The sequence below is a fragment of the Aphelocoma coerulescens genome, chromosome 18, assembly GCF_041296385.1.
Source record: "Aphelocoma coerulescens isolate FSJ_1873_10779 chromosome 18, UR_Acoe_1.0, whole genome shotgun sequence".
NCBI classification, from domain to species: Eukaryota; Metazoa; Chordata; class Aves; order Passeriformes; family Corvidae; genus Aphelocoma; species Aphelocoma coerulescens.
In genome coordinates this window covers 409,703-431,782 of record NC_091031.1, presented here as the reverse complement: position 1 = coordinate 431,782, position 22,080 = coordinate 409,703, and the positions used below count along the sequence as shown (strand labels likewise).

Here is a 22,080-nt window from a genome sequence, read left to right as displayed (position 1 = left end):
CTGCAGGGTCCACTTGGACAAAAGCAGAGAGCACATGGGACAGCATGTGCTAGATGCCACCACGGCCAGTTACCTTAAACTCTATAATTCCCATATAAAGCCGTGCTGAAGGGAGGGGTGGGGACAGAATTTATTCAGACATCCCACACACAGTAAGGCAAATGCAGTCCTGGGTCACAGTGAGATGAGAACATGTCAGACCTAACCAGTGTTGAGCCACTCTACCCAACCTTAACCTTTGAGCTCCCACCCATCAGTAGTTCTGCACAAAGCCCCTCCAGCGAGAAGCCCCGGGGAAGGAGTCAGGGTGCCCTGACGGCGCTGTCACGTTGCAGGTGCGCGCTGGGATGTCCCCTCGGGGTCGATCGCCGACGCGCGGATGAAGGAGCTGACGCCTGTGATGCCGGTCATCCTGCTCAGAGCCATCCCCGTGGACCGCATGGACACCATCAACATCTACGAATGCCCCGTCTATAAGACACGGATGCGAGGGCCCACCTACGTCTGGACCTTCAACCTGAAGACGAAAGAAAAAGCTGCCAAGTGGGTCCTGGCTGGTGTGGCTCTGCTCCTAGAGGCCTAGACTTCAATGACAACGGAAAACAGCAATACTTTTACTTGTAAAAACCTCCAAGTTGTGTAACTCAGTCTGTTTGATTGTACCAGAACCATTTTAGCAAAGTATCAATAAAACCAGTGCTGGGAGCGCTGCCCTGTGGAGCCTGCTCTCACAGCACACGGGGTTCTCAGGGCGGATACTGGTTTTCCACTGGCGGTTTCTGACGTGGTGCTGGTGGGGAGCCAGACCACCGTGGGAAGCCAGACAGAACAACTGCACACAAGTGCCTGACTCCTTTCCCTCTCCTGGCTCTCCATCTTCCCACAGCTCTTTGTGTGATGGCTCAGTGTGAACTGAGCAGAAACTCCTCACACTCCTGCACAGAGCATGGAGTGTCTGGCTGGAGCAGATGGGTGAAGAAAAGTGCAGGTTTGGTCCAGTTCACCCACACCCAACCTGCACAGCCCAGAGAAGGTCCAGCTGCAAACAGTTTCCTCTCTGAAGTATGTTATTTCTGTTTCTAGGGTACAGAACCTACTCAGCCCTTTCTTCACAACAAATAATTTGTATCAGCAGTAACACACATTAAGGTGAATAGATTTGCCAAGGCTGGTCCCTTTGGCATAAAACAATTCACCAAAATCCCACCCTGTGAAATAATTACACAATTAGTTCTAAAGTACAGTTACCTGAAACTTCCCTCACAGCTCACAGTCAGACAAGCCCCAAGGGCAGGCACAGAGACCAGCTCATTTCTTTATAGAGCAGCAGTATTTATAGTCAGTTACAACTGAGTTTCACGCTTACCAACAACTTTTTTTCAGGTGCCAGAAATCCTGTTTGTGGCACTGCCAGATCAGAAACCCCACCAGTGACATAGGGCAGCCCAACCCTGCACTCCCACACGTTTTTTACCTGGCTTCCAACTACCTTCTTTGCAGGATGTTATGGTTCAAGCCTCCCACTTCCATCCTAAACCCACATCAGCACTAAAAGTCTTCTCCTGCCCCTCCACAACTCATGAAAGACACTTGTAACATATCTGAATGTGAAGGAGCCAGGCAGACCCTGCTGAGGGGGAGGCCAGAGTTAAGTAAGTAAAAGGGATATGGGAACACACAGCATCCTGGGCACACGAACAGTGATGCCAACTGCACAGACTGTGCACGGCACAGGAACAGGCCAGAGCAATGTCCTGAAGCTCACAAGGGCTCGAGTCATGGGGCAGTTGAACAGCCAGGAAACCCAGGACACCACAAAACAGAAAAGCAAAACCAACTGCCCATGTTAACTACAGAGACAAAGCAAAGCCCTGACTGGATACAAAAACAAAACATTTTAAGTATTCCAGCAATGCTTTCTATTGGCTGGTCAAGATAACACAAACACAGTCTCTCTCTACAAAACTCTGAAAGGGACATTTCAGAAATGGGATTTTTATTTCCATGCATGGAAAATACCCCTGTACGGGTTCTTTGTCAGTGGCCCTTCCAGAAATTCTAGTAGATGAAACCCAGTCTGGACCTGAGCACTGATCCCACTCCATGGCAGCCAGCACCCCAGAGGAACTGAGAAGTGCCTGGTTTTCCCCACATCATCTGCATGTCCATCGTCTTTCTTTCATGACAGAGCACTGCAGCTATTCACTGCAGTCACTTCAATACAATTCCCCATAAGGCAGCAAACTCACCCAAAGCAGCAAATTTTCTTCTTTCAAAAGAAATTCTTGATCAGAGGTGTCACCAGCTTCACCCACAGCTTCACATAACGATTTGGCTGCTCAAATGTTGATGTTGAGACCACACCTGAGCAGAGGTAAAGCTGCTCTTGCTCCTGAACAGGGAAAGAAACATCATCTCAGTAAATCCCAAGTGTCAAATTATATAATGGTCTTTCAGAGAAGCAAATTCTCAGATAAAGCTGACCAGGGATCTTGCCACAAGTATGCACCATTTCTCCTCAAGAATTTGCAATTCAAACTCGACAGAGAACAAGGGTAGAGGGTTTTGCCTTTTTGTGCCCCGCCAGTTGCAAGAGTTGAGCTTCAGTTTCAGAAAACTCCTCAACTCCAGGCTGTAATTGCCAGAAAAGGAAACCTCACCCAACCCTCCTGGGACTGGCTCACACGGCTCTTTCTAGACACAGCTCAGGCGCCGCGTTTGCAGATGAATGTGCAGTCGTGATCTCAGCTGAATTACCAGAAACACTCGGGCCCCCACAGCGTGCACCCAACTGATGAGGGAGGAAATGAACCACCCTGCTGATAACACGCTCACAGCACGTGAGAGCAATGCTTTGGTCACAGGTAAGTGGGGTTTTTAGCACAGACAGATTTCAGAATCTGCAGGCAAACAAGGAGCAGAACAGCTCCTGGAAGTTTGTTCATCATCTTTTTTTATAATTGAAGCTGTCACAAACAGCAGAAAATACTCTGCACTATTTAAATTCAGGGTGGAACAGGGAAGCAGGAAACAAGTACTGGAAAGTAACACCAAAAAGCTGAACCAACAACAGAAGCAAGACATTCATCTGCCAATTCACTCCAAGAGCTATCGTCAGCCCTGCTGTGAGAATTCTGCTCCATGACCTTCCAATATGCTGAGGTCCGAGCGCTGGAGGCAAGGCCAGTTCCCTGAATCAATCTCAGATCATTCAGAGAAGCACCCAAAGACACACAGACCACTCACATTTCTTCCCAAATCTCAGCACACATTTTTAAAATGGAACTGAACATTACACAGGCAAAGTGATTTCATGGCAGCATCCCAGGAACGGATTAAGTCTTCTAAAAAAGACCACAGAAAGTAAACACCCAGTCCATCTCAGAATCAGCTTCCAGCAATCGGGAATGGTTTAAAGCCCTTTGAATGAGATCACTGCAGCCCTGTGTGAGAAAATTCCTTTGTGTCACATTTCCATTGATTTTCCCCTTCCATTAGAAACAAGCAGAGGCAAGATATGAATTGAAATACTCAAGCAACTCTTCCAGTAATAGAATTGTTTTTGATTAGATACACTCTGACTCATCCCAGGGAAGAGCCCTGATGCAAGAGGGCAATTCCCATTGATCTTGCAGACAACTCTGCCAGCACCTGCCTCACACAGTGCATTTCTGAGGTCTCCAAGTCCCACAGAGGCACCAAACTGATCTGCTTTGAAACAGAACACTGTAGGAGAAATGACTTGGGACGCTCAGTTCCAGCAGAAGATTCAGTCAAGACAGCTGGAGAACCAGGCAGGATTCGGAGCAGCAGCAGAAGTGCTGAGCATTCCAAGCTGCCTAATTAAAACAAAAACAGCACAAAAAAACCCTGGGACACTGAATATCAAGCCACTTAAAAACGTTTGTGTCAAGATTATACAATGTTATATTATTATTCAAGGTAAGAATTTTGTCACAGAACTTCATGGGCAACCCAGTCAGTCCAGAAACCCTCTTCCAGTCCAAGCTCAGACATTCCAAGGGCCCGGCCTCCTTACCCCAGAACCTATCAGGCCCTGGGCAATGCCCAAATGTTGGGGTTAAGGCTCAGAGGTGCAGCGTGGCTGGTGAGCAGAGGAGCCAGCAGATCCCCCAAACGCTCTCTGCGCATCCAGCCCTGAGCACTCCCAGTACCCGAGGTCACTGGGGACACGCATTCCTTCCCGTTACGGCCTCATTTCCCAGCACTGGGTACTTGCAGCAGGCAGCTCATCAATAGTCACTTCACTGACAGCTCCTCAGGACTCCCCATGCTCCAGCAGCTTTTGAGTTATTGTAGCTGGAGGTTTTTATTGCCACTGCGTCATCAGCATTCCCTGTGTGACCCAGAAGTACAACATCCCCACTGCATCCCCAGAATCTGCTGCTTACCTGATGGAGCTGCTGCTGCAAGGCTTTATTTTCTGTCACTATCGCAACCTGAGCTTCCAAGTCTCGATGAACTGATCGATATCCAAAATTTGGAGAGCCAATCAGGGTCAGGCAGGGCAGGTCGCTCCCTGCCAGGTACAGCCAGAGGCCTGCAGGAAAAATGAGGAAGAGAGGCAGTGTGACAGCTGAGGGAACAGCCAGGGTGGGCTCACACGGTCCCTTCACTCAGAGTGAATTAAATGCACTAAAGGTGGATTACAGATTCTGTGCAGGACCTCGAGAGCAGAGAGCAGCCCACCAGGGTCTGCAGGGCTGCGATGCTGCACGCGGGGTGCCCTGGCACAGCCCAGATCCAGGCGTTCTGACTGGGAGTGCAGCACCCCCAGTGTGCCCCACAACAACCCAGAGCAAGTCCCTGCCACTGCATTAGAGGCTGTTTTGCACCACAGTGAGTTCAGAAACGCTGAGAGAAGGCAAACAGGTTTTCAGTGAAGGAACCAGCCCCAAAGCCCCAGGCAGACAGGCTAGGTCTGTCCAGCCTGTCCCAGGGCCAGTGACCAACCCCCATCCCGGGACATGAAGAGGCATCTCCCAGCTCTGGCAGGTGAATTCACATGCCACTGAGAAGAGACGCAGAAGAGAAGTGCAAATTATTTCACTCCCTCACTTCCAGAGGAGCCACCAGGGATGAGATCAGACTCTTGCCAGGGCACCTGGCCCCCACCGCCACTCACCAGCACAACTCCCACAGCTCTGCCAGCACAGAGAGCAGGCAGGACAGAGCCCAGGACAGGTTTTCAAGGGAAAGATGGAAACATCACATTATTCTCAAGCACACCACTGCAGCAGGGCAAGAAGGAACAGCCACAGGAGAGTCAGGACTGCTGCCAAGGAGAGGCTGCATGGCCACTCTGCACAAATGGAGCCAGAAAGCCTTTGCTCTCCTCAGCACAGCCCTGGGTGAGTCCTGGTAGAGGCTTATCCCCGTGGCTGGTCACATACAGACTGCAACAAAGAACTCATAGCATAAAAACCACCTCGGCCTTAAAATAGCAGCAGGTTTCCTAACTCAGCCCCAGAGCAGTTCCAAGAATGCCTTGAGTAAGATGCTGCCGATTCACTGCCAGTTCCTGTAACCTCCTCCCCGCCCCCACAGCACACACTCACAGAGCTGGTACTGCCCTAAAGCCATGGCACCTCCAGCCCCCGTGAGCTCACCCCACCACAGAGGGGCTGAACAGCCCACCACGGGCTCTGGGAGCCACAGGAAAGCACCCACATGGCACAGAGTTTCGGCACATTCTGCCACCAAACAGAACCCTGCCAGGGGCTGTCTGGTGCCTGACCAGCCAAAGGTTGGACCTCTGCCCAAGCAGCAGCTATGACGAACAAGTTCCTCGCCTTCCCAAGTGTCCTGTGGCAGTCCCACAGCCTTTACAGGTCTCTGGTTTCACAGCCATCTGGCAGGATCTGCTCAAACAGTGACTCACCTTTCCAGCAAGGGGAAGTGCAGTTTCCCAGCACCAGTCAATAGCAGTAACAGGGTTTATCTCGAAGCACACAGCCACCTACCTGCCCAGCTCCCTGCCACAGGAACCTGCTTGGAAGGCACTCTGATCCCAAGGGATGTACCCATGTCACCCTCAACACCACACCCAGGAAAGTGGCAGGTAGGCTTTGGGATGCCACAGCAGGACAGCTGCTGGCAGTCCTGCTCACACGTGCATCCCATCTGTGCAGTGCTCTGCTATACCTGCATGATGCTGAATGCACCCAGGAGAGACATCCCTGGGAACACCACTGGACACTGTGCATGAAGATACGAACATTTTACAGGGAGTGGGGGGGGCATGCAGCACAGCCACAGTGTTTGGGGTATGTCAGTGAGATGCCATGGGAGACTAAAGGGTGTCTCATGTCGCAGCCCAGAGAGGAAGCACCAACAGGCACTATTTGCTGCTGGGGATCCCATGTCCTTAGTCAGGAGCTAGGCTCCATGTGCTCCTTGTGCACATGCCCTTCACATCTCCAAGGCTTCCTCCCTTCCCTCTTCTGTCCTTGTCCTCTCTGCCATACCACGTGATTCCTGCAGAAGGAAACGAGGTGAATCCAACATGTGCCAAGGGCAGAGCACGCCAGAGGAGGAGCTGCACGCTGATCCTCCCAGCACTCTGAAGGGGAATGGAAACAAGGCAGCAAATGTCTCCAACTGTCCCTCCTGCTAGGCAAGGGAGTGGCTGAACTCCCAGCCCTGAATCCCTCTCCAAGCGAACACCCCACAGTAGAGAGCCCAAAGCGCTGTCCCACGAGGCCCGGCTGGCCCAAACAGGACCAAGTGCACTTTGGTAGCTGGGAAAAGCAGCCCTTGTTTCTGGGCTCAACCTACGCCAAACCACATCCCACTGGGACTTAGCAGTGCCCAACAAAGGCAGAACCTGGGAACCACAGGTCGCTCAAGACACAGGACATCCCAGGCAGGCAGGCAGGGACCTCTCTTGCCCTGCATGAGCTAAGGGTTTTCCCTGCATTCCTGATCGTGCTGGGGAGGGGCATGACACCCTGAGATCTGTTTGTTATTTCAACACAGAGGCAGCCAGTAGCACCCAGGGATTTTCAAGAATCAAGAGAAGGCCGACTCTGCAGCTTTCCCTCCCCACCACCTCTGAACCTCCCTCTGAGCACCCCTGCGAGAAGCAGGGAGATGGAGCCATTCCCACTAACAGCTCTCTTCAAAACAGAGGCTGGAGTCCCGGTGTTCTAATCACAGCCCAAATGCTCCAGCCGGAGCACCCTGCTGAGCTTGTGAGAGCTGGGCATAGTGTACTCAGCAGGAATCCGGGGTGTCCCAGAGAAGACCTTGAGGGCAGCGTTCATTAACTTGCTGCATATTAGTCCATATTCCTTCCTCAGCCCCTTGCCCTCTGGCTGCCCTGACTCCCATAAGCACATGCTGCAGTTCCTCATGCACTGCATCCCCTGTGTGCTGTGAGCTGGTGCAAATCCCCCAACACTCACATCGTCCCACGCAGACCTGCTGCTGGGAAGGCCCCGGGAGCAGCTCCCCTCCAGCACCTGCCCCAGATACCACTCCAGGATCCCCAATGGAGTCGGCACTTCTGACTGCTGAAACCAGCCCAAGGGGTACAAGAAACTGCACCACAGCACTGACTGCATCATAAACACATCCAGATACTTCCTTCCCTTCGCATCACATTTCCCATCCAGGCAGTGCTTCAGTGCCACCACAGAGACAGCTCTTACATCATCCCTGTGACTGTATCAAACCAGAAATCCAAAGGCAAGGCATCCTCCAAGCGATCCAAACCCTCCAAGTTTACACAAGTAAGTTGTTTGAACTTTGGAGGAGTGTTTTGAAGGTTAAGCCCAGACTGGCACCCAGCCAGCCCCTCACTCCTTTCGCAATCCAAACGTGCAACTCTCGCACCCCTCTGAACAAGCCCCCTTGCGATAAGGGCATCTTACCTTTGGCGTGGAACGTCCACCCGGCGCGGGAGTACTCCTGCAGCTGCACCCTCTCCTGCTGCTGCAGGCAGCAGACCTCGCTGTAAAACTGATGTTCAATGTAAACGTAGGCAGCAGGGATGGCACCTGCCACCCCTTTGGCACCAAAAAACCCATTGACCTCTGGCGAGGCCAGGAGGATCCGGTACTCAGCCCTTGTGCCCAGGATGAGGTCCATGTAGGCCTGTGTCAGGTTGAAGTAGCCAGTGGTGAGGTATATCCTGGCATCCCGCTCCGCCTCGGTCAGCAGCGTCTCTGTGACCATTTCATCTATTTGAATCCCAAAAGGTTTCATTTGGATTAAGGGATAGATCCAGGTGTCAGGTTCTGGTTTCAGACTCCCAGATGCTTGAGAGCCTTGCTGGGATAACAGGGAGCTGCCTGCCTGGCTGCTGTGGAAAGTCTTTGCGTGAAGGAGCTCCTGCCGTGTCCGGGCAGAGTTGATGACCTCCATGACCCTCCGGTTGGCAATCTCGCAGTAAGCCACTTTGTCTCCTGCAGGAAAAATCAGAGAGATGGTGTCTGAGACCTACAGGCACAGAGCTACGTGTCTATTACACACCAGGAAAAACTACTGACAGGACATGGATACAGCAGCAAATAGGAGCCAACACAGAGTGCACACAACTCTTCTGTCTTAAGGCCCAAACCAGCCGTTTCAAGGTGGGCAGAGCTACATTACAGAAGAGAAATGCTCAGCAACTGGCAGCAGCTGGAAAAATCCTCTGAGAAGGGAAAGGACAAGGGCAAGGCTACACTGACAACCAAGAATGAGCTGGAACACACAAATAAACTCCCACCCCCAGCCTGAACTTACATCACCCAGCAGTGCAAGGCCAGGACAGAAACTGATGACGCAATCAGCCTGGCACATCACTGCCCTTCTCTGCCCACTTTTACGCTTGTTCCCAGTCTTCCTGAACCAATTCCCATTTGATTCCCAGAACAAACTCTACTACAAGAGATTAACTGCCAACAATAGCAGCACATTCATGAACCCTTCAGAACATGCACGCCCAGAGCACCTGGAATTGCAGCTGCTAATATCAGAAAAACTTCTCTAAGGAATGAAGTTCTTGTTTAAGGCCAAAAGCAGCACATTTACGAGGCAGCACTAAGATGGTTGCAGAGTTACTTCCAGCCTCTGCATGCCCTGCCAGATTAGCCTGTGACAGCCATTGTGCTGGGAAAACTACAACAGACCCAGTCCTGAAACTCAAGTAATCTTGATTTTAATACTGGATGGCATAAAACAGGACACTCCCTGTTCTGAAGAATGGTCAGACACCCAGCATTTTCCAAATGGATGGAGTCCAAGTCATCCTTAAACCCTGGCTGTCACTCGTCTCCTCTGGATCCCATCACCCAACCAGGTGAGACAGCTCCCTCCTACCTTGGTATGGGTGCACCATTCCCTCCATCATCTGGACGGTATCATCCTGCTGCAACTGCAGGGACACATCTCCAATCGCGTCCACAAGCTCCGTGAAAAAGTCTGCGATCTCAGGGGAGTCCCGCAGCAAGACATAGCGGTCCTGACGGTTGGTGAAGTACAGATCACTCAGGTTTGCACTGAAGAGAAGGGGAAGAGCCGAGTTCAGAGCATGGGCACAAGATTCTCAACCTCCCAGCCCAGGCTACAGGCCACACTCTGGGATAGCTGCACCAAAGCACAAATTGGCCCTTTCCTTTGGAACCTCAAAAGATTTTTCCCTTTAAGAAAGACTCTCTCATCTGAGAACCTCATATGGAAGAACTGTGGTTGCTCTCCCATCTTAGAAGAGCATTGATAGGATCATGATGGAGTCCACATGTTCAGACAACTCTGGCAGCACAGACACCCAGCCCAAACCCCAGCAAAACGATCCACACCAAGGCTGGACGCAGCACACTCACCCACTCAGGATCACATTGTCATCAAAGAGATAGACCTTGATGTGCTGCAGCCCAATGGTCTCATTGAAACGCTCTGGAATCAGGAGCCGGAGAAGTCCACGCAGGTTTGGGGTGTGGAAGAGGGACACACGGACTTGCTCGGGAAATCGCTGCAGCAACGGGATCAGCATTGTCCGAGAATTCTTCCTGCCTGGGACAGAAAGGGAGTTTCACACAAAGATCACACAGACAGGACACAGCATGACACAGATCTTAAGCCGGTTACAGGGTGAGCACCCATCCCATCCACTGGCACTTCACATGTTTTCCCTTTTCTCTTTGTGTTTTTAATCACTTTCATTTGCACTATGTCAATACTGAAACTGACATCCAGAATCAGTCACAGGGCAGGTCTGACACTTTTCAAGCTTCTTAACCAAGCCTCACCAGCACCAGTAACAGGTCTACAAGAGTCACTGCAGATGATCACATGTTCCTGATTTAGTGTGCTGCTGCTTCCAACAATTCCCATTCTCCTTTTAAAATGAAAATGTAAGCGAGCATGATGGGTAAGGGCAAATGCACTAACAAATTAACCAAGCAAGATTGCACAAGTTGCACAGAGCAGCTTGGCCCTTCTTGCTCCTACCCCCTAATTTTGGAAGAAAAGCTGCTCAGCTTAAAGATTTTCTGGGAATATGCAGCTCTGGAATATAAGAGGCTGAATAATGAAATGTGCATACTTTAAGCAAGTAGATCCAATTGGCCAAGACACCTATTCTGAAAAGAACTGTCTCTCTAGCCTAACAGTAAAATCAGGCTCTGACAAAAGCAAAAAGTGGCAATTCCTACCCCGGGAACCCCTGGTGTAGTCAAGGAGAATGGAAACTCTGAGGTCGGGTGAGCCTTTTGCTTGCAGTGATTTCTCCAGTGTTTCTTCTAAGCAATCCACCTGCAGAGAGAGTTCTCTCTTCATTACAAAAGCAAATACACTTTCCAAGGGAAGTGCTCAGCAGCAGGAGACCGTGGCCAAGACAGCTCCCACGCCCTGGTGCGAGTCCTTCCTCCTTGTGCCAAGCACAGCCAGTTCAGCCTTTGCATCTGCCAGCCTGGCAGCCTCTGTCAGCCTAAAGCCACAGATCAAAGGGCCTCAGTTTTACATATCCACATTCTTCAGGCCTCCCAAAAGCAATTAAAGTTAGCAGAAAAAGTCCCAATATCATCCCCAAATAACAGACTCCCATCACCAAAGACAAACTTTGGTAGGAATTCACTGCAGTTTTATCCTTTAACGACAAGGTTGTTTGTCACATGCAAATTCAAATCCTGTGTGCAAGCCCAGACAAAGTTGGGCACAAATCCTGTGCAGGCTCTGTCTACCTTTACCCTGCCAGGGCATTTGCTTCCTAACATCAGAACCTGGCCAAGGCCAGGCTTCTCCCTAAAGCCCTTGGGCAAAAATGCTTTTGTTTCCAGAGGAAAGAACAAAAAAAGGCAAATACCATGAAGCAAAGTTGACCTCGGTCTCAAATGTAGAAAATCAATCCTTCATCTGTGTCCTGCACCTGGAGCACCACACACAGCACTACACACGTACAGCTCAAATCCCGCTCAAGAAAAATGCCAGGGAAAAATAGATTTCCGTGACCTGAGTTTTACAAAGCCCCCCTGAGCACTATGAACACCAGGCCAGTCCCTTCTGACAGGCCCAGGCTAACTATTCCCTGAAGAAGTGCAGCAGTTCCTTGGCTCCGTACCAGACCTAAACCAGAAGCGCCACGTGCCTCCCTTCCACATCCCTCCCCTGCATTCCCTTCCTGGCCTTCCCAAACCCTTCCAACACTCACCAGCTCCTGCTCAAGGAGTCCTGTTCCAAGGTACAATGAGGCCATCACCACCCGCTGCTTGGCCGCTTTTATCTGCACCTGGGAGTAGCAATAAACAAGCTCAATTTCACACAGGGTGTCTGGCCCTGAGGAGCCATCAGCCCAGACGTGGCAGTGCTGCACTCCCCGGGGAGGATGCCTTCAGCCACATCTCTGCACTGGCTCCCTGGCCTTGAGGAAGGAAAGGGTAACACATGGATAGTGACGACGTAAAACATACGGGGCTCCGTGGAGCCACAGCAGCACCATTGCTGCATCTAAAATTCAAGGAAGAAACTAGTGCTTTCTGGGAAACTGAGAAACTCATTCCCTGCAGCTAAACCTATTCCATACGAGAGCAGTTACCAGGCAGCAGCTGCAAAACTGGGATTGTATCAAAATCATTCTCACAACTTGGAGCCCACGCCTTACCTTCAGGAGTTCATAGAATTCCGCCGGGGATGAAAGCACCTTGATATGCGAGCTGGAGATCCCAAACTCTGGGACCAGATTCCTGATCCACTGGAACCTGTGCGCTCCTTCTGGACAGAGCGAACACGGTGGGGCTGTGATCACTGGAATAGGAGGGGTGAGCAGTGGGGCCAGAAGCAGCCATGATGATCTGTGCAAAGAAAGATTGAGAAATTCTTTATAGCGAAACCTTTGCTTCCCAGAAAGCCTCCAAGCAGGTAAAGGCAGAGCTGCAGCCAGGGCCAATACATGGCATGGATCCACAATGGCAAGAATGCCCTTCCCTTTCCATAATCTGATCTGGATCACCAAAAACAAATGTGGGAACTGAGAAACATAGGCAAAAGGTGGGAGAACAGATCTGAACAGCACCAACTCCTTCCCTGAGCTGGCACGGAGATGAGGGAAAACAACTCCTTCATCAGGACAACATGGGAGGGGAAGGAGGCCGGGAGCTGCAGAAAATGAGAGTGGGGACACTCAGGTGTCTGGCAGTGCTGCGGTGGTACCACCTGTACCTGTAACCAGCCACTTCTGAATTATCTCCATCACACACACATCAGTTTGGCCATGGCCAAAACTCCCTTCATGCCAGGCTTTGTTCTCAGCTGGGCTAGAGTTGTTCCCGTTTCAGGTTTAAAGATCACGTTGCTTTAAAGCAAAAAATGCCTCCATCCCTCAATCTTACCCGGAAATAGATCTACAGCACACAAGGTGCCCAAGTGCAAGCCCCAGCAAAGGCAGAGCAGTTGCACCCCAAGAATGACCCACAAAGGAGCGACTATGTCCCAGCAGGAATACGCCAAGAGCCACAACAGGAATCCATCCCTCTCTAGCAATGCCACCGGCATTCTGCAGAAGTACAAGAGAGGGTCACAACTTCCCCTGCAAACCTCACAAAAGCTGTGAGGGAAACATCAGGAAGCTCATTCTTCAAAAAGAAATTTCAGAACAAGTTTAATTTCTCTGAAGTCACTTCGGGAAGAAACCAGCTTAGTGCCAGCATCACGCAAGGGGTGAGAGGAAGCAAGCAGCAACTTCTCCTCTCCGGAGGTTTCACACATGCAAATTCATCCACTCATAGAACGACCCCTCCCGAAGGAATCTGTTTGCATGACAAAACCACATTTCAACACAATTAGCAGCAGCAGCTCCCATGAGATCCAGGAATCCATGAGCAAGGGACTGAACTGCATCCCTGAACCCGACTGGGACCGTTCCATCCTGCAAACCCCTCTCATGGGAGCCGGGCTCCTTGGGATGGAACTGGGGTGGCTGGTCTTACCCTGAGGACCACCAGGTCCTCAGGCCAGCAGGCAGCCACCATCCTGTGGCGCATCCTGATGATTCCATGGCCACCACACATCAAGAAGAAACTTGATCACAACCTTTACCAGAATTTGTTACAAGGAACTTTCAGCTTTTTACCACAATTCAGAGTCCAAATGACCACAGATTCCAGGAAGATGATTTCACTCATCTGGTTCATGATACAACCCTGGATCTTCACAAGGTTTCCTAACATCCTTACAAGGAAACCAGTTCATAGTGGAGTTTCCTGGAAAATCCACGAGTTTGTCACTGACTATTCATCAACACCAAAATCTGAGTCAGTCGGTGCAGGAATTCCTGGGATGGTGGGTTGTAACAGATCATGTGGACTGGGTTCAGTCCGAATAGCCAGAAGTGACAGAGACCACCAGCACAGGCTATTAAAAACAATGCAAATAGTGCAAAAAAATTAAAGCAGAGCAGAAACGCAAGACATACCACTTTCCAGGCACATTCTCATAAGTCTCTACAGAACCTGAGCACAACCTTCACACACCTTTGCTCACCTCAAGCCTCACAGGCCACACACAGAGAGCAGATTCCCACTGTTCCATCAGTGCAAGGGAGCACGGCACAGAGAGCTACAGGAATTCACCCTGAATCCAAAAACATGGGGTTTTAAAACCCAGCAAATGCTCAACCCACAGAGCAGTGGCACAGCCAGGCTCTAGCCTAGCCCCGCAGGTCACAAACAACATCCTCTGGAATTATTCCCAGGGAGGAAGCAGTGGCAAATTTTATGTATTTTACAATAACAATCAACAGAGATGAATATCGTCCTCATTATCCCATTGGCCAATCCAATTACACTTCCAGAAGCCAGACGAGCGGCCAAGCAGACACTTTCCAGAAACATGATTCCCAGAAGCCATTTTCTGGCAAGGACTATTGGAATTGTGAGTCCAACTGCACCTGCCTCCCTGCCTGTGACCCTGCACCTGCCTGCCCGGGGCAGCTCCGAGGGCAGCTCTGAAGGCTGCAGGCAGTGATGGGTTGTGCTTGGAGCATCTCGGCTCTGACTGGAACATGAACCTGCAGCACCAGTACTATTTGGTTTGAGCCTTCAGATTAATTCTGTATAGGTCCATTTATCCCCACTAATTCCATCCTCCAGATTTTTCACTCCTTAAGTAATTTACAGTGTGTCTACACTGACACACTGAAATTCTGAATTTTACACCTTATTCACTGTTGAGAAACTATGGCTTTTAGAATTATCAAATAAATCCGTGTTTTGCTCCAGCTACAGAGCCACCAGTAGAGCAACTGGCTCCCAGAGCAGCAGCTTCTACCCACCAGTGACTGACATCAGCTCAGTGACCACCCGAGTACAACCAATCCTTGCAAGCACGCACACATAACTACCAGAAACCATGTAACATTATGAAGAAATCATCAAAATTCCACATTGTGACAAACCCGGTTTCAGAGGAACAGAAAATGGACTCAGCGGGAGCCCTTTCCATGTATTCCACATCACTGAGTTAACCAGAAAGAGAAAACGGAATCAAAAGGAACTACCTCAGAACAGAAAGTTGAACCTAAATAGAAACAACGGGGTTTTTGGGGTTTGTTCTAGTTTTTAAAATGTAGGTTTGGTACAGAAACTCACAATGGAGCTGAAACTCTTATTCACTGTAAAACCTCATCTGCAGAGCCAGAGGTGAAGTGAAACTGCGGGACACAGTGCTGTCCTTTCACTCACACACACATCGCCACACAGGGGGATCTACAGTGCTGCTTTGAACTCAGTGATTGCTTTCCAGGGCTCGGATTAATTTATCTGCCCTAAAAACACTGATGAGGCCAAAAGAGAAGTGCAGAAAGAACTTCCTTGGCGTGAACAAGAACACAAAGCAGACTGACCATCCACCTCCTCCAGTACGGCGGTGATAGCCACGGGTCACTGCCGCCGGGCAAGCGTGTCCTACCCCTCATCTCTCTCCGCCTGACGCGGCCCCGGCACAGACGGGACTGACGGGACTGTTTCGGCCCCAGCCCGCGGGGGGATCTCGCCGTCCGCGACCACCCCGGCCCGAGCGGGTTATGCCGAACACCCAAACCCCGCCGGTGCCGCCCCGAGGGCTGAGCTGCACCTGTGACAGCCGAGGGGAGCCTGGCCCCGGGAAAAGAGAGATGTCAGCCAGCGCCTGATGACAGTGGGAGACAAGGAAATGGGAAATGAAGGGGAAATAACGCTCAGCTGTTGCCCTAAGAGCGATCGGACAGTGGGGCGAGCTAAAGGGGGCTGCGGGAGCAGAGCCGAACCCGCCTCCGACCCCGGCCTGGGGGTACCGAGCCGCCCCTTTACCCCTACGCAGCTCTTCCAAGGGGCTGGGCCGGGCCGGAAAGGGGAAGCGGCGAGCGGGGGGTGCCCCGGTAACGCGACACCGACTGCGGGGGCGGCCGAGGGCTCCCGCTGCCTCCCAGCCGCGGGGAGAGCCGGCGGGGGCCCGGCCGCTCCTTACCTGCGGGTGCGGCGGTCGCGACCGCGGGAGAGGCGGTCGGAGAGGCGGCCGAGCAGCGCGGTCAGGCCGAGGCGGCCCCGCGGCAGCCAGGCCGAGAACCGCCGCCACAGCGCCGCGCCGCCCGCCGCCATCGCCCGCGCCTTCCGCTTCCGCGCTGCCATGGCGACACCGCCTTCCGCTTCCGCGCCGCTGCCCGCCCCGCCCGACCCGACCCGCGCCTACCGGGGCCCCCGGCCCGGGCGCACGGCGTGTCCGCCGTTCCCCGCCGTCCCGCTCGGCCTGCGAGCGCGGAATCCGCAGCGGGCGGAGGGCCGGGAAGGGCCCGGGAGGAGCTCAGGAAGGGCTCGGTGTCCGGCGGGGCCGGGCCGCGGCTGCCCTGGTCCCGCACACGTGGGACGGGCTAACGCGGAGCCAGATCGCCGCCCCGGCGATGTTACCCTCCCGGTCTCTCTTCTCCCCCCGGGGCGAGCCCCGGCCCGGCCGAACGGCCCCAAAGGGACGTACACGGCTCTTGCCCGCGGCGGAACCGGCGTTCGCCGCCCCGCAGACAGGGCGAGGCGGAGCCCGGGGACCGCGGGTCCCCCCGCCAGGTCTCGATACGGGGAGCCGGTCCCGCCGGGGGACCCCGGAGCCGCGTCGTGCCCGTCCCGTCCATCCCCCGCTATCCCCTGCCCGCCCCGGCAGCGCTCCGGGGCTCGTTTGCATTTCAGAGCAGCCGGTTCGCCGGAGCGGCTTCCCAGAACTGCCGCACTGGGTTGGTCTCTGCCGGGCAGCGGCCGCTCCTCCGGGGCAAATTAAACTGTTTAAAATAAACCCACGGACAGAGCTCGGGTTGTGTGCGAGCTCGGAACAAACAATTGCCAAACGGGTGGGGAGGGGAGCTCCGGCGCCGCTCCTCCCGCCGGGCACCGTCCCCACCGGGGCTCTGGCTGCGGGCCCGGGGCGGGGCGGAGGGGTGAGGAAGCCCCTAGGGCAGCGCGCCGGGGGAGCGGCCAAGGGCAGGGGGCCTCGGCCCTGCCGGGCTCCCCACCAGCCCACCTGGCCCCGCAGACCGGCCAAAGCACCAACCGTACGGAGTGTCCCGGGGCTCCCGGAGCCACCGCCGCCCGAAGCGGGGCTCGGGCGCGGAGATCGAGCAGCTGCGGAGCCGGGAGCCCCCGCACAGCCCCGCAAGCGGATTCCCCCTGGTGGTCTCCAGACCGAGGGTACCCCGTGGGTCCCCCAGGAGGCGCGGCCGGGGCTGCCGGCAGCCTAGCACGTTGGCCTGGAAATCAGGGCTGGCAACGTCGGAATGTGGGACCTGCTGCTCCACGGCACGGTGGCAGCCCCCGCTCCGTGTAACCCCTCAGTGTCCCTTCTCCCCTAGTGTACCCCCCCCGGTGTACCCCCCATCAGCCGAGCCCAAACTCCTCATCAGGGCCCCGGCAGAGGCGCGGGACGGCGAAGGCCCCCGGGGGGGGCCGGACCGGGGCTCTCCCTTTCTCTGCAGGCCGAGGGGCGGGGGTAGCCGCCCTGCCCAGAAAGGGCTGTCGGGGCCGGGGCCGGAGCTGGAAGGGCCGGGGCTGGGGCCGGTGGGGCCAGGCCGGGGGCCCGGGGCTGGCAGAGCAGGGGCTGGCGAGGCGCCGGGGGGCCGGGCCGGGCCGGGCCGGGCCGGGCCGGGCGGGGCGCGGGCGGTGCCGCCGCGTTACAAGAAGCCGCGCAGTTCCAGGAACCCGAGGGCGGGCGTTGCGCCTGCTATAAGAGGCCGCCCCGGGCCGCCTCGGCAGCTTCGCCGCCGCGCACCGGCCCCGCTCTGCCGCCAAGACCGGCTCCCGCGCCCCAGGTACGGCCGCGGGAGGGAGTCCCGGAGGGGAAGGGGGGACAGCCGGGGATGCCGGGACCTTCGGGGGGGCGATCGCCGAGGACCGGGAATGCCGGTGCTGCCCAGGGAAGGGGATCGCCGGGCATGTTGGTGCCCCAGCGGGGCGATAACCGGCGGCCTGGGGTAACGATGTGTCCCCGGGAGTGAGAGAGCAGGAGACCATCAGAAGTGGTGCTCCTAGAGAGGGGAGAGAGCGGGAGACCGCAGGTGTGTCAGTACTCCCGGGAAGGAAGAGCTGGGGACGGGGGGTGCCGGTGCCGCGGGAGGACAGTAGCCGGGAACGGGGGCTGCCGGCTTCCCTGTGAAGGGAAAGCCAGGGATGGGAGCTGCCGGTTCCCGGAAAGAGAGAGCTGGGGAGGGGGGCTGCCGGTTTTTCTGGGAGATGAGAGCTGGGGAAGGAGATTGCCGGGGACCGGGAGCGCTGTTGCTGCGGGAGGATAACAGCCAGGGACCGGGGGTGCAGGTGTTCCCGGGAAGGGAGAGTCGAGGACCGGAGTGCCGGGGCTCACCGCTCCCTCTGCCGCAGGTGATGGTGTAGCAGCGGCTGCTGCTGGCAGCAGCATCCAGAGCACACGAAGCTGGCTCCCTGCGCCATGGTCACCCACAGCAAGTTCCCCGCCGCCGGGATGAGCCGCCCCCTCGACACCAGCCTGCGCCTCAAGACGTTCAGCTCCAAGAGCGAGTACCAGCTGGTGGTGAACACCGTACGCAAACTGCAGGAGAGCGGCTTCTACTGGAGCACGGTGACAGGTGGCGAGGCCAACCTGCTGCTGAGCACTGAGCCGGCTGGCACCTTCCTCATCAGGGACAGCTCAGACCAGAGGCACTTCTTCACCCTCAGCGTCAAGACGGAGTCGGGCACCAAGAACCTGCGCATCCAGTGCGAGGGCGGCAGCTTCTCCCTGCAGAGTGATCCCCACAGCAGCCAGCCCGTGCCCCGCTTTGACTGCGTGCTCAAGCTGGTCCATCACTACATGCCACCCACACCCTGCGCCGTCCCCGAGCAGCCGGGGGGGGCCCTGCACCCCAAGCGCACCTACTACATCTACTCAGGTGGCGAGAAGATCCCCCTGGTGCTGAGCCGCCCGCTCTCCTCTAGTGTCTCCACCCTGCAGCACCTCTGCCGCAAGACCGTCAACGGGCACCTGGACTCCTATGAGAAGATGACTCAGCTGCCGGCCCCCATCAAGGAGTTCCTGGACCAGTACGATGCCCCTCTCTAAGGGGCCAGCAGAGCATGGTCACATGCTACAAGCACAAGAACAGGGGACAAGGCACAATGCCTCAGCGGCACAGGAGCTGGCAGGACATGCCAAGCCTCTCCATCCAGGAAGGAGAGAGGGGGAACTGGGGCAAGCTGCCATGGGCTCAGGGCTGTGGCCAGCATAGCTGGGCACCCTTGGTGCTGGGGGGACTCCCCAAGCAAGCGTGACACTTCCTCTCCACAGGGAAGGAGATGGCTCCAACCAGACTGTGGATACTACAGTGAACCCACTGGCAAAGCCCCTGTGGGCTTGGGCAACCAGGACAGCTCCCGCAGCACGGGGGAACATGCACCCCGCCAGCCCCATCCTGGGGGTGTCCTGGTGAGAGCCCCTTCCACCCTCAGAAATGGAAAGCACTGGAGTCCAGGAGTGCCTGATCGCTTTTCCTCAGTTTTAAGGGGAAGGTGTTTTTTGCCCGTACTGTACCTCTTGCTGCCTCCTTGTAGGTGGAAGCTCCTTTCACACCAAGCCCCAGACTAAGAGGTCAATGCCTTTGTCCCCACGTTGCCGTTTTCCAGGGGACTAAGCCTTAATATCGTCCCTGCCCTGTGGTCTGGGTTAGCGCACATCCACTGGTGATGCTGCACAATGACGGTCCTGCTGATGTGCTGTGAAGCTGGAGGGGAAGCGTCGCGTCCCGATGCTGCTGAGTCCCACACAACTGCATCTGCAAGGATCACCTCGAGGACCCCGGGCCGTTACTCCCTAGAGTCACACCCCACCTCTGCCCAGCCACTCCCACAGACCCCGGCTTTGCTGCTCTGTAGGGCACCAATTCCCGCAGGAATGCAGCAGGATGATCCCCTGGAGCATGTCATCTCGTGAGTGCTTTTCTGCGTCTGCCCAGAGAAGTGGTTGGGTTTTCTGGCTTTTTTTAATTTTTATTCTTATTTTTTTAACCAAAGGGATGTTTACAGGCCAACATGAATCACTGTCTTTTATAAAGATTCCATCTTCACCTCCAGCCTTGAGGGCTGAGCAAAACGATGCTTGAAAATTCAACCAAAACCAAACTCAGATGAAACTTTGCACATATTTATATTTATATTCAGAAAGAAAATGTTTCCATAATTTATAATAAAGAGCACTATTTTTTAATGAAAAACGTCAGATCTAGTTTGATTTCTCTCTTGCACCCCTGGGGCCGCTTGGCCCCGGCACAATGCTGGGATGTGTTTACACCACGTAAGCGCCGTTTCCTGGAGCCGCTGTCCATGCCGGGTGATCCCGCCGCAGTGACTCAGCCTGGCGTGCGTAAACTCTGCCCCAGCACTCAGGTATGTCTGAGCCCTGCGACGTCGCTCTGCCAGCCAAGCCAAGAGGATGGGATCTGCTCCCGGCTCGCGCACATAGCGCAACCACGGGACAGCCCTGGGCACAGGAGGAGCCGAGCTGGTGGCCAAGGCTGGCCTGTGGCACAGCCCCAGTGCAGTGTTTGTGAAGTGCCGAGCGAGTCCTGCCTTCCCCCAGACCTGTTTTGGCGCACGCCAGGGTGAGGAGCTGCAGGAACTGAGAGGCATGGGTAGGAACGGGTCTGCAGGAGCTCCCTCTCGGAGTGTAGAGGGCTCAGGACAGGGGGTGCCATGATCCTGCTCACCCCCACAGCACAGAGAGAAAAGCAAAATCCCAGCCAGGCACAGATGCCCGAGGGACAGGAGAGGATTCAATTCTCCTGGGGATGTCCTTGCCCCCAGAAGTGCCTGGTCCCTGTTGCTGGGGGCATGGGCAATAAACCTGCAGCTCCATTTGGCTGGTGTGCAGTGTGGTGCCTTGCTGAAGAGCTGCATCCAGGGATGTGGGTGATCCCTTAGGAGCGGGTCAGTCCCCCAGAACTCCCCCAGAGCCCCCAGCTGTGAGGAGCAGGCTGTGCCCAGGTGCGCTGTGCCCAGGCCCCAGTCTGCATCTCCACACTGTGGGCATTATGCCTGGCATCATGCACAGTGCTCCCGCCCACCCTGGGGAACCCCGGCTGCTGGGAAAAGAATTTCCTCAGGAATCAGCCTGGACCAGAGGGATGGTGAGTGTGCCGGTCCAGGCTGTGGGCATGGCACAGTCCCAGTGACTATTTTGGGGCCGCTATGTGGGGCCGTGGCACACGGGCTGCCAGGAAGTGCCGTGGCCTGCCCAGGCACCCGCTACAGCTATGCAAGGAATGTCCACGCGCACGGGTGGCTGCCCGCCAGGCCCTGCTGAGGCACACCCCTGACTTTAGGGCTCGCGGCAGCACCGGTGACTCCCAGCCCCGTGCCAGTGATGGGGGAGGAGCAGTGCTGTAGGCACAGCAGCCCCCAGCTGGCAGGAGCATCACCTTGCAGAGTATCACCACTCCCATGCAGGATGAGGCGAATGAGAGGATGGGAAAAGAGGGTCCTGGGGGTTTATGAGCACACCCAGCCCTTCTGTCAGAGCAAGGGGTTCACAGCACCCCATGGTGGGGCAGAGTGGGAAGCTGCCCCCAGGGACGGCAGCCAGGCTGCCCACAGTGACCCTGTCCAAGTCCCCCCAGCCAGAGCCCAGCCTTCCCATCTCTGTGGGAACAGCACCAGCTTCTTCGCTTCCCAGAAGGGCCCTGGCATTGCCGACCAAGGGCCTCTTCCCTCACTGTGCTGCAACCCGTGGCTGAGTCGAGAATCCGGGAAGCTCCGCCAGCCCCACGGGTTTCTTGGAATAAAGCCAAGCTCGCGGCAGCAGTGACGCGGCGGCTGGCGGGCAAATCCCTGCTGAAGGTTTCACAAACCTTTCACTGCTCCAGAGCAGCTGAGCGGACTTGGCCCTGCGTTTCGTAAGCAGCCTATCAAGCATGCCCCACAGCCAGTTCCCCTCTGCCCTTCACCAGGGCCAGGGCAGCTGAGCTTCCCCTGGGAGGGTTCCTGGATGGGGAAGATGTTACCAGGGTGATCAGACCCTGACACCGTGTGATGGTGCCAGGAGCCAGACCAGAATTTGCACAGGGCTCCAGAAAAAGGGCTGGGACATTGGGGTCCTGCACCTCTCCACACCCCAGATCTC

General features: G+C 55.2%; 3 protein-coding genes across 7 annotated transcripts in view; 2 read left to right on the top strand and 1 right to left on the bottom strand.

The window, feature by feature from the left end:
* DNAH17 (dynein axonemal heavy chain 17) overlaps window positions 1-1,898 on the top strand; it is a 33,823-nt gene extending 31,925 nt beyond the window's left edge. Inside the window, 1 exon segment of the mRNA XM_069032868.1 lies at window positions 336-1,898. Coding sequence (XP_068888969.1) covers window positions 336-583 — 248 coding nt within the window. The 3' untranslated portion in view covers window positions 584-1,898.
* The window catches only part of PGS1 (phosphatidylglycerophosphate synthase 1), a 32,524-nt gene extending 16,418 nt beyond the window's left edge, over window positions 1-16,106 (bottom strand). For 2 of the 5 annotated variants that reach the window (XM_069032865.1, XM_069032866.1), the window contains exons 1-9: window positions 15,946-16,106; window positions 12,107-12,296; window positions 11,657-11,734; window positions 10,662-10,761; window positions 9,831-10,020; window positions 9,328-9,506; window positions 7,896-8,429; window positions 4,413-4,561; window positions 2,250-2,392 (exon numbers count right to left, since the gene is read on the bottom strand). In XM_069032865.1, coding sequence (XP_068888966.1) covers window positions 2,273-2,392; window positions 4,413-4,561; window positions 7,896-8,429; window positions 9,328-9,506; window positions 9,831-10,020; window positions 10,662-10,761; window positions 11,657-11,734; window positions 12,107-12,296; window positions 15,946-16,106 — 1,701 coding nt within the window. In that variant the 3' untranslated portion in view covers window positions 2,250-2,272. The other 3 variants (XM_069032863.1, XM_069032864.1, XM_069032867.1) reach the window with 3 other exon arrangements.
* A 1,602-nt stretch (window positions 16,107-17,708) lies between these two features.
* On the top strand, window positions 17,709-20,176 carry SOCS3 (suppressor of cytokine signaling 3). The gene is made up of 2 exons (XM_069032420.1): window positions 17,709-17,767; window positions 18,333-20,176. The coding sequence occupies exon 2, from the start codon at window positions 18,400-18,402 to the stop codon at window positions 19,027-19,029; it is 630 nt and encodes a 209-aa protein (XP_068888521.1). The 5' UTR covers window positions 17,709-17,767; window positions 18,333-18,399; the 3' UTR covers window positions 19,030-20,176.
* The last annotated feature ends 1,904 nt before the right edge of the window (window positions 20,177-22,080 follow it).

Excerpts from the sequence above, each read along its gene's own strand:
- SOCS3 (XM_069032420.1), top strand. The coding sequence starts at position 18,400 with ATGGTCACCCACAGCAAGTTCCCCGCCGCCGGGATGAGCCGCCCCCTC.